The sequence below is a fragment of the Corvus hawaiiensis genome, chromosome 2 (genome assembly GCF_020740725.1).
Source record: "Corvus hawaiiensis isolate bCorHaw1 chromosome 2, bCorHaw1.pri.cur, whole genome shotgun sequence".
In the NCBI taxonomy this organism is placed as follows: Eukaryota; Metazoa; Chordata; class Aves; order Passeriformes; family Corvidae; genus Corvus; species Corvus hawaiiensis.
Window position 1 is genome coordinate 41,513,883 of NC_063214.1, and position 15,172 is coordinate 41,529,054.

Below are 15,172 nucleotides of genomic sequence, written 5' to 3' on the forward strand. Positions count from 1 at the left end.
CATATTGCATCCAATAGCTCATGGAACAGCACTGCACACAGTCTGGCACACTGGCTTCCTGCATGTCTGTGTTTGCAAAACAATCCTTCATTCACAGGAAAAAGGAGCTGCTGGTTGAATAAAATACTGCTGAAAGACAAATAATAGATTGTGTCCCAGTGGCCTGGTTCAGTAAAGGCACAGGTGAGACTGTCACAGAAGGGGGGAAGAGTAAAAGCTGTGTCATTGGAATCAACTTTTCTAGAAATCTTTTCTAGGAGCATGACTTGGCACAGACCACATGAGTGTGGCACAAATCAAAATCTAGCTGTATGTCAGGGGCAGTTTGTGTGTTTCTGTCATGCAGGCTGCATGCCCAGAAACTCCAGAAGAGTGCTTTCCTCATCATGGAATATTTGCCTTAATATACTAAGTTATTAGTATAATGATAAAAAGTAATTACTTCTACTAAACATTAAAAAAGTATATTTCTGAAAATATTATGGTTTTATATCATTAAATATTCAAACATCTATTTGGTTCATGTCATGTTATCAACCCTCCCCTGAAGGACCACGACAAAGAACTCGCACTATAACACTATTTAATCTTTTTAGGTAGTAAAATTTGTATCCTGTCTTTTGTTTTTCAGATTCTTTGATGTGAGTCATCTCAAACTTTTTATAATCATTGAGATTAACCAAACACCTTCATGCAAACAAAATTCCTTACCTACAAATGAATTCACCCAACCCAGGGGCTGCTGAGTTAGTCCCCTAAGTCAGATTCTCGAATCCCCACAGAGTACGGGAAAAGTGCAAGGTGCCTTTGAAGGCATTTGAATGGGTCAGCAGTACCTAAAACAACAGCAGTGAAATCTCTCAATCAGCAACAAAAGAATTGGGGGTTTTGTTTGCTTTTTCCCTCTTATCTGAGCTAAATTGGGATGAGAGAAATACGTGCTGCTGCAGAGCTCAGAACAATGCCTCAGTGCTGGGAATCTGAACTGCAGGAGGAGAAACGGAGCCTAGGGCTACTGTTTGCTTGCCTTGGAATGTGTTTGCACTGCCGAACAGGAATGCCAGGGACCCAGCTCAAGGGTTTGGTCCCTGCTGTACTCCTCGTTCAAGTATCAGATCATTCTGAGCCCTGTCTCAGGACTTCTTCAAGACAAATTCTGGGCAAATCACTTCTAGAGCTAAAGGCAGTAGGGATGAGACAATAACAACGTGGTTACCACCACCCTACATGTCCCTCCAACATATCCCATCAAGTTTTATACCTTCAGAGGTTGATGATGTGCTTTTAGAACATCTGATACATGTCCTTAACTTCATATTATTAAAAACTGGTGACCTCTGACAGACCTGTCATATCATAGTGTTTTTAACTGAAAAAAAGCCCACAAAAATTGTAATTATGTCTTTAAATCCTCATACCCTTGTGATGTTAGGGCTAAGAGTCAAGCGCTGTGTATCACCACATAGCTGGTCTGCTCTAGATGGACCTAACCCTACATGCTGTGGAAATAAGGGAGCTGACACCTTAGAGCCAGGAATAATTTGTTAGACCTTCAGGTATTCAATTGGTGTCCTGGTTTCATCTGGGATACAGTTACTTTTTTCTTAGTAGCTGGCACAGTGCTGTGGACTCAATATTAAAATAATATTGATAACACACTGATGTTTTGGTTGTTGCTTGATCAGTGCTTACCCTAAGCCAAGGAGTTTCCAGTTTCCCAAGCTCTTCCAAAGAGCAGGTGCCCAGGAAGCTGGGAGGAAGCATGGCCTGGAAAGCTGACCCAAACTGGCCAAAGGGATATTCCATACCATAGAATGCCATGCTCAGTTTATAAACTGTGGCAGATGGCCAGGAGGTGCTGATTTGTTTTGTAGATAAAAGAAATTTTTTCACAGGATATTGTGATGATGACTGGATTCACCTCTGCCTCTCTAAGTATATTAAATGACTTTGAGCCTAAGGCAAGAGGCAGGAAGTTTCACCCCACCATGATTCAGAAATCCTTGAAACTTGCAAGCCAGAGGACAAGCTGTGGGGGACATTGTACCCAGAAGAAGAAAGGATGGGCCAAAGAATTTCCCTTTTTCTTTAATTCCAGCCCAAACCTTCTCCCAGGCCTACTGTGTCAACCCCAGGAAGAGCAGGGACTGCCCTTCTGTTGGGCTGTGCAGGATGGGGAAAGCAGGGGAGGATCCCATCCTCATTCCCCTTCGGTGGCACAAGGAACACCAGGAATAAGAGAGCAAACCACCAGCCACCAGCACTGGACACCGAGGCTGTGGGAAGGCATGCATGGCACTCCCAGCCAAGCCTCCAAGAGCTGTTAGGTGGTGTAGGTGCCTTCTCAGGTGCACAGTTCTCACAGCCCGGTGGCTTCGACACAATGCTGGCAGACTGTGTCAGCAGGGAGCTGGCTGCGCTCTCTCACCAGCACACAAGAGCTTTAGGAATAAGGCAGATGTGAATAATAGTTAGTCTCCTGGGAAACTGCTATTCTGAGTCTCTCTCTGCATGTCCACATGCAGTTTCTAGGTCAGTCTACTTAGAGGACTAAGACATCACTGGAGCTCTTGAAACAGCTAAGTGCATGCACGGGTCATGGCTCAGTGCTGTGCAGATGGATCTGTTCACATCCAAGAACTGTACAGCTTCATCCAGCTATTGCTGAGCCCAGCACAAGCTCCCTACTCAGTAGCTTCACTGCACAAATGTAGCCTGAAATTTGGAACAAGCAGACAAGTCTGTAGCTGGCAATGTTGTCATGGTCTTGTAGAGTGATCTGTTAATGACTTCTATGCAGTTCATGGCCAGACTGTTTTAATCGTGGTCTACCCAAACTGCATCAAACTACATCTTGAAGTTTCACATTCAATATGCAAGTATTTAAGACTCCCTATAATAGAATATTCGTAAGATATCCTGAGTTGGAAGGGACCCATCAGGATCATTCCGGCCCTGCACAGGACACTCCAAGAATCACACCGTGTGCCTGAACGCTTCTTGAACTCTGTCAGCCTTGGTGCTGTGACCACTTCCCTGGGGAGCCTGTTCCAGTGGCCGACCACCCTGTGGGTGAAGAACCTTTTCCTGATATCCAGCCTGAACCATCCTGGACTCAGCTTCATGCCATTCCCTCAGGTCCTGCCACTGGTCACCAAAGAGAAGAGATCAGTGTCTGCCCCTCCTCTTCTCCTCATGAGGAAGCTGTAACTGCAATGAGGTTTCCCTTCTCTAGGCTGAAGAAACCGAATGACCTCAGGATAATGGAGTTCAGTGATTTCTCTCCCTTTGTGGTATCAAAACATAGACAGTGGTATCAACCTTTGTCAAGGGCTTTCAGCTCTAGAGATAAAAACCGTGTTTGTAACAGCTAGTGGTGGCTAGTTAATCTATTCATTAAAGAAATTAGAGGTTTATGCTTCTCAGAAAACTGTGATTTTGAAATCTCTGGAATCTCCCAGCACTTTTCCTATAAGAAGGGTGGAAGTAAATAAAGATAGCTTGGAGATGGTGTCTGATATCCTTTGAAAATGCCAGACAGACAATGGAATTAATATTCCTGAAGTCACAGGATATTGCTATGTTTTAAGCAGCTGCCTTCTCCATCAGCTGAGAGGAGAAATTCATCCCACACTGACAGGAGAATAGGTGGGCTGCCCTGCAGTCAGAACCAAAACCAACCAAAGCTGAGGTTCCTTTCTTCTGTGCAGGAGAAATTTGTCATCTTTTCCTTGTGTGATCTCAGTGTGCTTCAAAGAGTTTTCTTCCTTTGTAAGAGCAAGAGGCTTTGACTCTGCTAAGCACTCTTAGTTTTGCCTGTACTCTATGAAATTTTCTCTAATGGATGCAGGTACAAGCTTGAGCTATTTGTTGCTTTCCTTTGGATGAAAGAGTCTCGGACTTGGTCTACAGCTTATTATGGCAGGGAAAGCAAAGCATGTGACCCTCCATTTATCTCAGCTCAGGTGGTGGCCCTTGCCATCTTTTTTGCTACAACAGAAACTTCTCTGTCACAAAAAACCCCTATGTATTGGAATATAGTAGTAGATTTTTCCTGCTGAGCACCACGTCTGACAGCAGTGGCTGCTAAGACTTTTCAGACTGATACTGAGGCTGATTGTACCTCCCATACTTTGCTCTTGTGAGACCCCACTTGGAGTGCTGTGTCCACCTCTGGGGTCCCCAACATGAGAAGGATATGGGCATGTTGGAGCAAGTCCAAAGGAGGCCATAAACATGATCAGAGTGCTGAAGCACCTCTCGTATTAAAACAAGCTGAGAGAGTTGGTGTTGTTCAGCCTGGAGAAGAGAAGGCTTGAGGGAGACATTAGAGCACCTTCCAGTACTAAAGGAGGGCTTATAAGAAACACTGAGATAGACTTTTGACATGGTTGTGTACTGATAAGACAAGGGATAACGGCTTTGAACTGAAAGAGGACAGGTTTAGATTAGATATCAGGAAGAAATTCTATGAGGGTGGTGAGGCACTGGCACAGGTTGCCCAGAGAAGCTGTGGATGCCCCATGCCTGAAATTGTTAAAGGCCAGGCTGGATGGAGCTCTGAGCAATCTGGTCTAGTGGAAGATGACCCTTCCCATGGCAGGGGGTTGGACTGGGGAGTCAATCTTTAAGGTCTTTTTCAACCCAAACTATTCCATGATTCTATGAAAGAGGCAGGAATGAAAGCTGGAAGCTAAAATCCCGATCCAACATCAAGAAGTGCCAGAAAGGTTTCAAGGATTTGTTTTCCCCTGAGTGCTATTCAGAATAGCTCAAGCTGCAAAATACAGAGTAGCACTGCCTTTGTTCCCTTGTGAGGTCTCTGCATAATTCTACACAGAGAAAATGAATAAAACACTAGGAATGTTTTAGAAACTGAGACTTAATATTCATTAATTCCTAGCACTTGCAAGTTAATTTTCTTAGGCCTGTTACAATATTTTTCAAGGAAACAGAAAAATAAGAAAGCAGTATTGTCAATACAAATAACAATTCGCTTTTGAGTAGAAAAACCCAAAACACACTAAACCATAGAAGCTGTAGAGCCAGCCACTCAAAATTTTGGAGATGTCAGCATTAACTTTACCTTTGTAACCCTGAGTTCCTTTATTTGTGTGCCAGATGATGTATTCTCTAAATGCAGTTCATTTTCCCACAAAATGTCTGTTCTTGGGCTGTGCAGATCCCCTGCAATGAACAGCTGTTCAGTGCCTTGTGCCACACCTCCCAAATTCAAAAGACAGCAAAACCTCCAGCTACAGTAGGCAAACACACACAAAATGGAAAATTAATCTCCACCCTGTACACATTGTGTCTCATTTTATCAACACTCAGATCCTCCCTTTACACCCACCAAGATGGCACCTGAATGCAGTTTGTGCACCAATGGCTGTATTAGCATTTTAAAAGAACCCTTTGGTCTGCAAGAGAGATGGGGTAGAATGAAAAAATACCCATGAAGCCTGGATGCCCAAGTTAAATTGCCCAGGGCAAATATTTTTGGAGTACTTTGTTTCATACTGCACTTTGTGTGCGCAGAGCACAACCCCCCACTGATTTCAGCAGCACTGGTGAATGCAAAATGTCTGTCCAGAATCCCAAATCAGATATGAAGAAAATGAAAAATAGCTAATTATTAGAAATTACCCTGTACCATGCTAAGCACATTGTAGCACACCCAGTGTATGATGTACAGTTTCCAAGGACACCATTTCTAGTGCTTCAACCACGTTCCCCTCTTTCGTGTTGTCCAAATCTCTCTGAGACTTGTATCTCTGCTGGCCACCTGTTCATTCCTGGACAGGCTCCTAATGTTCACTGTCCAATCTGCCTCTTCTTTTCCTTTTATCCAGTCCATCCCTCCTGCTCTTTTTAATCAAATCAAACAGCTTCAACTTCTTAACTTCTTGCATCCCCCCCTTGTGCCCAGATTCAGGATTGATCAGAGCCTGGAGGAGAAAGTTTTGCCACCCAGTGCAGGGTTGTAGGATCTGTAGGTGATCTGTAACTGCAGGAGTCCCGCTCAGGCCCACCAGGAGCATTTGAGTGGGCATCTAAGGATTTTGTCTACTGGAGTTACAGCAACATTCTATATATGTAGCAGGATGACAACTACACTCAAAAATGGTGAATCTTAAGATGTTTCCTTCAGCTTCAGAAAGAACATCTCACTGAGGTACCCAGCATTCTCAGAGACTTATTTGCTAGTAAAGTGCTGGATTCTGCTGCCACTGGAATGGGGAGCATGGTTCACAAACTCTGCACAACTGGAAAATTAGAATAGAATAGAATAGAATAGAATAGAACAGAATAGAATAGAATAGTTCATTTGGAAGTGAGCTACAATGATCATCCATAATGATGCCCTGAACAATTCAGGGCTCATGTATTGTAAATGTTGAGGGAGGGAGTTGGCATAAGGGGTCAAAGAAGGCAGGAGGAAAGGTTTAACTCTGCAGGTCAGTGATACAAAATACTCTGACTCCAGGGGATTTGATAAAGGGCAGTAAAATAGCACTGGATTCACAGTGAGAGACTGATAACTGCTTGTGCAAGGGCAGGTTAGCTGCAAAGAGTGGTAGATATTTCACTCCTGTAAAATACTGAGGTGTGAAAACCCTGCACGAGGCTTAAAATTATTTCAGAACTGTAAGTTTATTACAGGACACTGAGAAAAACAGTTTCACTTTTTTTTTTTCCATTTATAAGAAGATTTTTCTCACTTCACTACTGAATGCTGCAAGTTAAATGTGGAATGGGGCACCGTGATGTGATGGTCAAGCTAATTTCCACAGCACAAGGAAATATTGCTCCTCTGTGCTATAAAGTAGAGGTTTTGGAACAACATTTTTTTGTTATTTGAACCCATATTTTCTTCTGCTAAGAACTTTAAGTTCTGAAATCTACTTCAGACACTTGCAGTCGTGAATTTTCTTAGCCACTCCAAATAGGACGCATCTCAGCTTAAATGCACCAAAATTGTGCAGTCATCAGAGGATAACTTGCAGACAAATGTTCCACTTTTATTACTTTCCATCAGAGATATCATCTCTTTTCTCAAAGCGGTTCATTTATGAACTGATTCCAGAGAGCTAACTTCTTAGTTGGGATGAAATGCCCTTGAAGTGACAAGTACACAGATGCTTTACAGGGTAAGAGAGCAACATTCAAAGGTGAGTTAAAAAGTCAAACTGTGGGATCTTTTAGCTGCAACTTGACAATGATGCAAAGATACTCTAATAAAAGGTTCTAGTCCAAATCCACAGTAGAACTTAATTATCCATACTCCAGCTGTGAATGGCATGTCCAACTTTTTGTATGTTTTTTGGGTTTAGTTATCTATTTGAAGAAAAACTATTTTTCTACTTGAAGAATAGGCATCCGCTTTTCTTCAGATCTTTCTTAGAAAAAGTGCCTGTGAAGTAAGAGACTCCTATTTATCAGTGTCTATCATATCCTCCACTTCTCCAAGGGTATATCCACCAAAAAAAAAAAAAAAAAAGGCTTTGTGGAATACATCTATTCATTCATTCTGAAAAGGTCTTGACTTTTCAGATCCCAGTTCAGAAAGGATGCTTTCCTACCCAGTTGCACCGGATCTCAGATAGCAACCTAAAAGTCTACCTCTCAACCATTTCCATGTTGCTACAAGGAGAGTCAGAAGAGGGGAAGAGAGGCCTGATGTGATGAGACTGTTGTTTAAGTACCAGCAAAACACACCCACAGTCTTAGTAACTAACAAGGCTCAGTCATGCAGGTAACAGCAACACACATGCAGAGAATCCCATCCTGCAAGCCAGTCCAAAGTCACCTTGACAAAGGCAAAAGTTCCTTCCTGGGAAGAGCTTACTTTCTCCCCTCTAGGGGCTCCACACCATTGTCATCAGCCTGTATTAAACATGCAACTCTTTCATACTGCCCCCTGCAGAACCTCCTTTCTTGGTTTTATCACCTGTGGTGTGGCCAGGGCTCCACATCTTCCCACCATTTTAGCTCTTGCCAAGTCTGTGTGCAGTCCTGTAAGATTTCCCAAGGTCACCGTTTAGCTCACAGCTACTACTGGCTCAACTGCAGAGATGTCTGTCTTTCCTGACTGGATGTTGGAGGATGGTGGAAGGACTTGGGAGGCCTGCAACCTCTTGAGGTTGCCATTTTCTGGCCAAGCCATTCGGTAGGATGGGACAGTGGAGGGAAGCCTCTGTTCCGTGGGCCTGGGGGCTTTTCTGCACATGTTGAGCAAAGCCTTCAGCTCCGATCGGAAGCTGTCATTGAGCCAGCAGTAGATGAAGGGGTTGTAGCAGGTGCTGCTCATTGCAAACCAGTGGAAGGCGAAGTACAGGGCATTGTTGGTGTGGATGGTCTGGCTGGAGAGGAGGAGGACATAGCAATTCAAGGGGAACCAGCAAACTGCGAAGAGGATGACAACGAGCATCAGCATCTTGATGGTCTTCTTATTCTTTTTGCGAAGGACAAAGTACTGCTCAGTGGTGACGTCCCCGATGACATTGCGCAGCCAGAGTTTCTTTGCCACTGTCACATAGGCAGCAGAGATGATCAGAAGGGGCAGCACGTAGAGCAGAATGAAGGTTGTTAAATCAAGGTACTTCCAAAAGAGGTCGGCAGGCTCAGGGAAATCTGGCAGACACAGGCACCGGGTAACATCCTCACTGCAAATGGAGAGATGGCACAGGATGAGAGGCACATATGGCCAGACATGGCGGGACAAGTACATCAGAAACAAGGAGGCAGGTGGGAGAGGGCTCCTGCCATGTGGCCTGAAAGCAAACACTGTGTTTATCTGTGACAAATGTCACAGCTGAGCAGAGCTCTGCTCTTCAAGGATCTGAGCCATGGAGCAGCCAGTGAGCGATGTGGTGATAATTTCTTATGGGCATTCATGACCTTATGACAATTTTATGAATTTCATCAATTGCAAAATTTCCAGCTGCACATAAGCAGGTTTTTATTTTCTGTCCTTTGGCAAACAGGTACACAGTCTCTGCACATATTAAGGACCTTTCTCTCATTAAAGCACTTTGTAAATATTAAGGCTCTTGACAGCTGAGGCAGATTTATCTACTTTCCTAGGGCTAAAGAGTAGATTAAAACCTGTTGGGTTTTAGTGAGTTTTTGGTTGGTTGGTTGGCTTTGTTTCTCATTTCTGGTTTGCCCAAAGAGGTCAAATTGGTATATGGCATAAAACCCCAGTGTACAGAGGTAAAGGGTCCAGGCCAGATCCTCTAACTTCTTAGCCTATTTTGTGTGATTAGTGGGACAGAATAAAGATTAAATATTTAAAAATAAAGAGGACAGGATATCAGACATTGCTAAAGGCTTTCAGTGGAATATACCAAAGTATGACTGCTCAGAGTTTGGCCTCCAGGGAGACTGGAGGAAAGCAAAGCACATCCTTACCTGTATTCAAAGGTAAAGAGCTTTTGGTAGATAGCATGTGGTAGGGAAAAACAAGTTGCCATGATCCAGATTACAGAGATGTAGATAACACCTTTTCCAGTAGATATGCGAGGTTTCAGAGGGTGCATTATAACCTGCACAAAATAAACCAAAATCTAGGCTTATTACATTTCTGGAAAAAAAAAATATTTTTTTCATACAATCTTTCAGCCTTAAATTTATTATTCAATGTGGTAATTTAGCATGCAAGCAGTACAGTCTTCACCCAGCTCCCAAGGACTGTAAGCTGTATATGAAAATCTGAATTTTAACACCATGAAATATGGTTCAAGTCAGATCTTAGTCCTACCCCCAAATTTCAGTATTTGCATCTAGGTGGGGAAAACACCGGGAGGTGTTAATATGTGTTCATTACCAGGTTCAATTTCCTTAACTGAAAAAAAAAAAAAAAGGAGAAAAAAGTTTCAAACTCTTCAGTATCAGTGACCCAAAGAACCAAGGGGTTTGTTATTTAACCAGACCTCCATGGGAATGCTTGTGATAGCCAGTGCATTTTCTGGAAACAATCTTTCTAGCAGAAAATGCCAGCTGTAAATGGTTTTGTGTGGTTGTTGGATGACTCCAAACTGATAATACCCAACTGTCCCCAGTTTTGAGCCCATTATCAACAGCAAGCCACAGCTCTGTGACAAGCACCAGTGTACTGTAGTCAGATCTCCAGTATTCAGGGTAACAGGAGGTGGGACATCCCAGAACATCAGGAGATAGAGCTGAGAAAGCTAACTAGGATGTCCCTTACAACCCTAGTGCTGGCCAAGCCACCCCAAAGGAGAGCTCTCCACATAAATTCCTATCAGGATCTTCAACATTCTCCTTGTTTGAGAGCTACTGGATTATCTACTGCATAAAAGATCCCTTTACCCAGCTGGAAGAGATAGCAAGGTGATGGATACCTCCTACCTTGCTGTGGGCTTGAAACTATTCTGACAGCAAGAACTGCCCCCCTACCCTGTCAGCTCCTCATGCATCTTATGATACTCTGGGAACTGAGGGGAAAAGGGCATGGGATCATCCTTTCTCAGTTTACTTATGCCCTCCCAAGCTTTCCATCCTCTGCTTCAAAGAAGTCTCACCTGGTGCCTGTCCACAGCAATGGCTGTAAGGGTCAAGGCAGAGACGTGGAGGGAGCAGTACTGTGCAAATCTACTGACATGGCACATCCCCTTCCCAAAGATCCAGGTACTGTTCACAAAACGAGCCTAAAACAAGATGACCATTAGTTTTGTGCACCCCACAACTGCTTATAAGTACAGCTCCAGTACACAATCCCTTGTGCTGTGTAAAAGATACTTTTAAGATACCAGGTTCTTTGTATAATTGTATAAATTTCTGGCTTCTGAACCCTGAAGAGGCAGGCTACTGCTGCTCAGTGGCCTGGCAATATCCTCCAGGACAACACAGCAGCCCAGTATCAAAGATGTTTGTTCTCTTTTATTTACAGTGAGTCCTTCTTCAGCCTCATTATTGAGTCAATATATTTGCTTTTCCTTTTAAGCCCTCCTTTATGTGATACGGTGACCTGTGCATCTTATCTCACTTCAAGCAAACTACAGCTTTTCAAAACAGCTTGTTAAACAATGGTGAGCATTTATCTTTTTCAAGAGTTTTATAGCATTACTTTGGAAATACTTTAGAAAAGAGAAGGACAAAAAGGATCAGATGCTACTAACATACTAAGCAATCACTGCAAGGTTATTATTGTTCAAGTACTATCAGGGCCACAAATGGGTAATTCCCAATCTTCAACTAGATAGCAGGAATCAGAGAAGAAAAATACATGTGGAGTTTTCCAAAGGCAACTCCAATGGCTGTAATTTGGAGTGGACAGATATCTGCAGAACATCTGCACACTGCCTATAGCAGTGTAAAGCAGGAAAAGCCACCAGAGCACCTTTATAGCACTGTAGGGACCCAGAGAAATTGACTTCAGTTATGGGGTGGACTGTGGTGGTGCATTCCCCCACCTCCCAGGCTGCACCATGTCTGTGAAGGGCTTAGGTGCTTCCTTTCCCTCAGGGGTGGGTCGTCCCAGGCATCTGTGCCCCCTCTTACCAGCGTGAAAGGTGTGTTGAGGAGCGTGATCATGATATCGGCTACAGCCAGGTTCACAATGAACAAGCTGGTGGCAGAGTGAACGCGCTTCGTCTTGATGACAACATGACAGACCAGGACGTTGCCGAAGAGGGAGAAGACAATGATGAAGGAGTACGCCGCGATGAGCAGGGCTTTCACCGTCGTGCTCTGAGATTCTGCTCCGTACCGGCTCCTGTTCACAAAGCTCTGCCAGTCGGCCAGGCTGTCATTATCCCAGGAAAAGAAACCCGACACGTTCGGGATTACAAAAGTCTTCTCCAGGCTCCCATTGAGGGGCAACTTTCCTGGGGTCACAAAGGCGATAACCAAGTCGGGGAGGCTGAGCCAGACAAAACAGGACAACATCTCTGGAACGCCGCTCTGCTCCTCCAATTTGGGAAGAGCTCATTTGCGAGAGCAGAGCTCGCTCCGTGCCCCGGGAGAGCCGCTCTCCCCTCGCTCAGCCCCGGCGCACCCGGGGGCTGCAAACACGGCACAGGAGCAGCGGGAGCGGAGGGATGCTCCTGCCTCCCGCAGCGTGCTTCTCTCCCGCTCGGCTCGCCGCTACTTTTGCTCCTTCAGCCAGCTTTATATCCCCAGGCGAGCTCCGAGCCGGGATCTTCTGCAGTCATTGGGCTGCATGACATAATTTGTGCTCTGACGTGCTGCTTTCCCACGCAGCTGCGCTCCCCCGGGCGCTACTCCGAGGCAAGTACATCTGCGAGAAAGGCAAAATCAATCTCTTCAGATGTCAGAATCCTTTTTCTCTATCACAGCCCAGCTCAGGCAAATTCTGTGCTGTTTATACACCGGCAGCACGTGTGCCAGCTCTGCTCTCTCCCAGGACAGGTCAAATCTGAGCTGTTTTACAGGTCTGGCAGGCAAGTTTAAGTCTATTTCTTAGCATGATTAGAACAGCACAGAACAGAATGTAACAGATGAACTGTAAATAACAAGCTGCCTTATTGTACTGACACTATTTTCCCAAAGACCTTTTTTCTCTGAGAGAGACGTGGAATACTCAAGTTTTCCCTTGGCAGGTATTTCCTCTCAACCAAAGAAATAAAAAGTCGGATGTGAAACTGCTTTCTAGGGTTTGTAGAAATAGAGGTAGTTACAAAGATGTTGATTATACAGGACAGAGAACAGGAACTGTCCCAGCACAGTGAGTCCAGTATCCAAAGCAAAAGGCAGCTGTATGCAGGTCCCAAGCACTGATGAGATGGCAGCATGTGTTCCCTCTGCTTTCCCCCCAAAACACAGCAGGAAATAGAAAATCAGGACCAGGAGACAAAGACCCACAAATCTTACACAGAAAGATTGTGCCAGTTCCCAAGTGCACAGGTACAGTGCTGCACCTCTGCTGGGGACAGATCTGCTTGGGCAGTGTCAACAATCCCCAGCCAGAGCTGGTTTTGTACATAAAAGGCTTTATTTAATCATTAATTAAATGACCACCACCTGAAAAGCTTGTATTATAAGCTGGTCACTCACTGATGAAAGTAACTCTTCCAAAAGATGTCTGTGACAGCCTCAGTGAACTGCTTGGGCTGCCTTCTCTTCACCACTCCTCAGCAGCTGGACACAGTAGGACAAGCAGAATGGACAGCCCACAGTGCTACCCTGCACACTGCTGCCAGAGTGTTTCTTCCACAAAATTGTCCAACTTGAGCTCTTTAGGCAATTCACCTGTTTCAGAGAAAGCTTTCCAGTGAACCTGCTGGAGTTGCTCAGGCAGCAGTCACCCCTGACCATTCAGAGAGAAGAAACATGCTGTCAGGAAACTAGTCTCAAATAAAGGCCCAAGAAAATAGTACAAAGTAGGACAGAACAGCACCCTTAGAGGTTTGGGATAAGAACAGAGGGGCCAGCGGCATATGTTCCCCTTCTTGCTATGCTGCTCCAGCAGCTCCCAAGTGCCCCTCCTTTCCAGTGTCACTGGCCAGTGCATAAGGGCATTCTGTCTTCTGACACTCAGACTCCATCTCTTGTTTCATATCTACCAAATTCTGTTCTCCTGTACTATGATCTGTATTCCAGCAAAAATTATAAGCTTGGTTTATTTATGCTCCTTGATCTAATTCTTAATTTCTAGCAGGGTACCCTTGCATACGTAGTTAGAGCTGCCATTGCCTTTGAAGACCAGGTGCATCCAGGAGACCAGGATATCTTCTCACCTCCTAAGCCAGGCTGCTGGTAGGATGGGAATCTTCTCCCACTCAGCTCAAGACCACACTTCTCTGAGCTGGATTCTGTGTCTTGTGATCCAGAGGAGGTGGTCCAACCACACACTGGGCAGGCCCACCCAAAATAGCCACAAAGGGTCACGGAAAAACCTAGTGGAAGCTCTCTGTCAGGTTTCTCCCATGTTGCTGGTGTCCCCTTTCTCTGCTTCACACCACCTTTCTGATTTAGTTTGTATTTGAACATGCTCCAATAAGAGCTGCTTAAGCAGCTCACCTACTTGTAGTTGTTCCTAAAGAACAGACTGTGGTAGTTTGGGCAGCTTGGCACCTGCTCCTGCCAACTTCACCCTTGCTCCACAATCCCCAGTACCCCGCTGACAGCAAAAGAAGCAGCTGCACAGGAATGTCAGGATTTAGCATGCTGAATCTGGTTTTTGTAAAAGGTATCTGTGACATGATGCAATTCCTTAAGTGAAAGGTAATGTTTGAAATAAAGCTATATGGATGGACCATGAATTCAGGGAATAAAAAAAAGTCATCAAAAGCCCTTATGCAAGAGTACTCTTAATAGGATAATAATAAACTAGAAACCAGGCCTGGTGGGAATAAAAGATCTAAGAAGAATATAAAAAAATCAGCTAGACACGCCAAAAAGTTTGGAAGCATTCAAAAAGAGGTATAATGCCTTTTTTTCTCTTTAAACACACAGCAGAGTGTGCTTTTCTCCCTGCTTCCTGCTCCTGGAAACAATCTTTCACTACCATAGCTTTAATGAAATTTTGAGCTTTGCTGAATTTCTGAGCTTTTCTGGGGCAGGGGAATTGAAGTTACATGGGTGAGAAGTGATTTTTCAAAAACTAGCCAGTGTGATCTCTGAGAAATAATGTTGATGTTCTGAGCATCCTACCCCCTCATCTAACCACTCCCATTAATGTTCAGGACAAGCACCTCTTTACAGCAGAGTCTTTCTCCACACACCAGTTACAAGTTTTCTCCTGAAGTGAGGGCTGCTATATTTATCTTCCACACAAGTCAATTTTAACACAAAGCCACTGAATTTGACAGCTGACAGAAAAAAAAATTGTGAAAAGGGAGAAAGAGCCTTTGATATGATTCCTATTATTCTTATGTACTTGGCTAAAACATTTTCCTAGGATGTGCATGTAACATGAAAATAGAGAGTCCCCTTTGGTACTTCCTGAATTACAGAGCTGAATCCACTCCCATATACTATGATGTTTAATAACAGTGCAATACTGGGTTTAAGTTCTCTTGGTAGAGTTGAAAGCATTAAGACATTTTACAGCTTCAATACTGAAACCTGTATTCTTGTGTCCAACTATGACTCCCAATTCAGAGTTTTCAACTGTATCCACAGCAGGCTGTAAGTAAGTACAACTGCCACTGTGCTGAGACTGTGTCCATATTCATACCTGCAT

At 44.2% G+C, this 15,172-nt stretch overlaps 1 protein-coding gene across 2 annotated transcripts; it reads right to left on the reverse strand.

Moving 5' to 3' along the window:
- Window positions 1–4,864: 4,864 nt before the first annotated feature.
- Window positions 4,865–15,132, reverse strand: GPR83 (G protein-coupled receptor 83). Of its 2 annotated transcripts, XM_048294568.1 has the most exons (5): window positions 13,042–15,132; window positions 11,527–12,265; window positions 10,548–10,673; window positions 9,415–9,548; window positions 4,865–8,666 (listed from the first exon to the last, which is right to left on the reverse strand). In XM_048294568.1, exons 2-5 carry the CDS (start codon window positions 11,911–11,913, stop codon window positions 8,042–8,044), a joined length of 1,272 nt encoding a protein of 423 aa, XP_048150525.1. In that variant the 5' UTR covers window positions 11,914–12,265; window positions 13,042–15,132; the 3' UTR covers window positions 4,865–8,041. The 2 variants fall into 2 exon arrangements, with proteins under 2 accessions (XP_048150525.1, XP_048150526.1); XM_048294569.1 differs by lacking the exon at window positions 13,042–15,132 and having other exon boundaries at window positions 11,527–12,304.
- Between the last annotated feature and the right edge of the window lie 40 nt (window positions 15,133–15,172).

Excerpts from the sequence above, each read along its gene's own strand:
- GPR83 (XM_048294568.1), bottom strand. The coding sequence starts at position 11,913 with ATGTTGTCCTGTTTTGTCTGGCTCAGCCTCCCCGACTTGGTTATCGCC. Across the intron at positions 10,674-11,526 it reads TCAACACACCTTTCACGCTG|GCTCGTTTTGTGAACAGTAC; the intron begins GTAAGAGGGGGC and ends ATCTTGTTTTAG. Across the intron at positions 8,667-9,414 it reads CTCTTTACCTTTGAATACAG|TGAGGATGTTACCCGGTGCC; the intron begins GTAAGGATGTGC and ends CTCCATTTGCAG.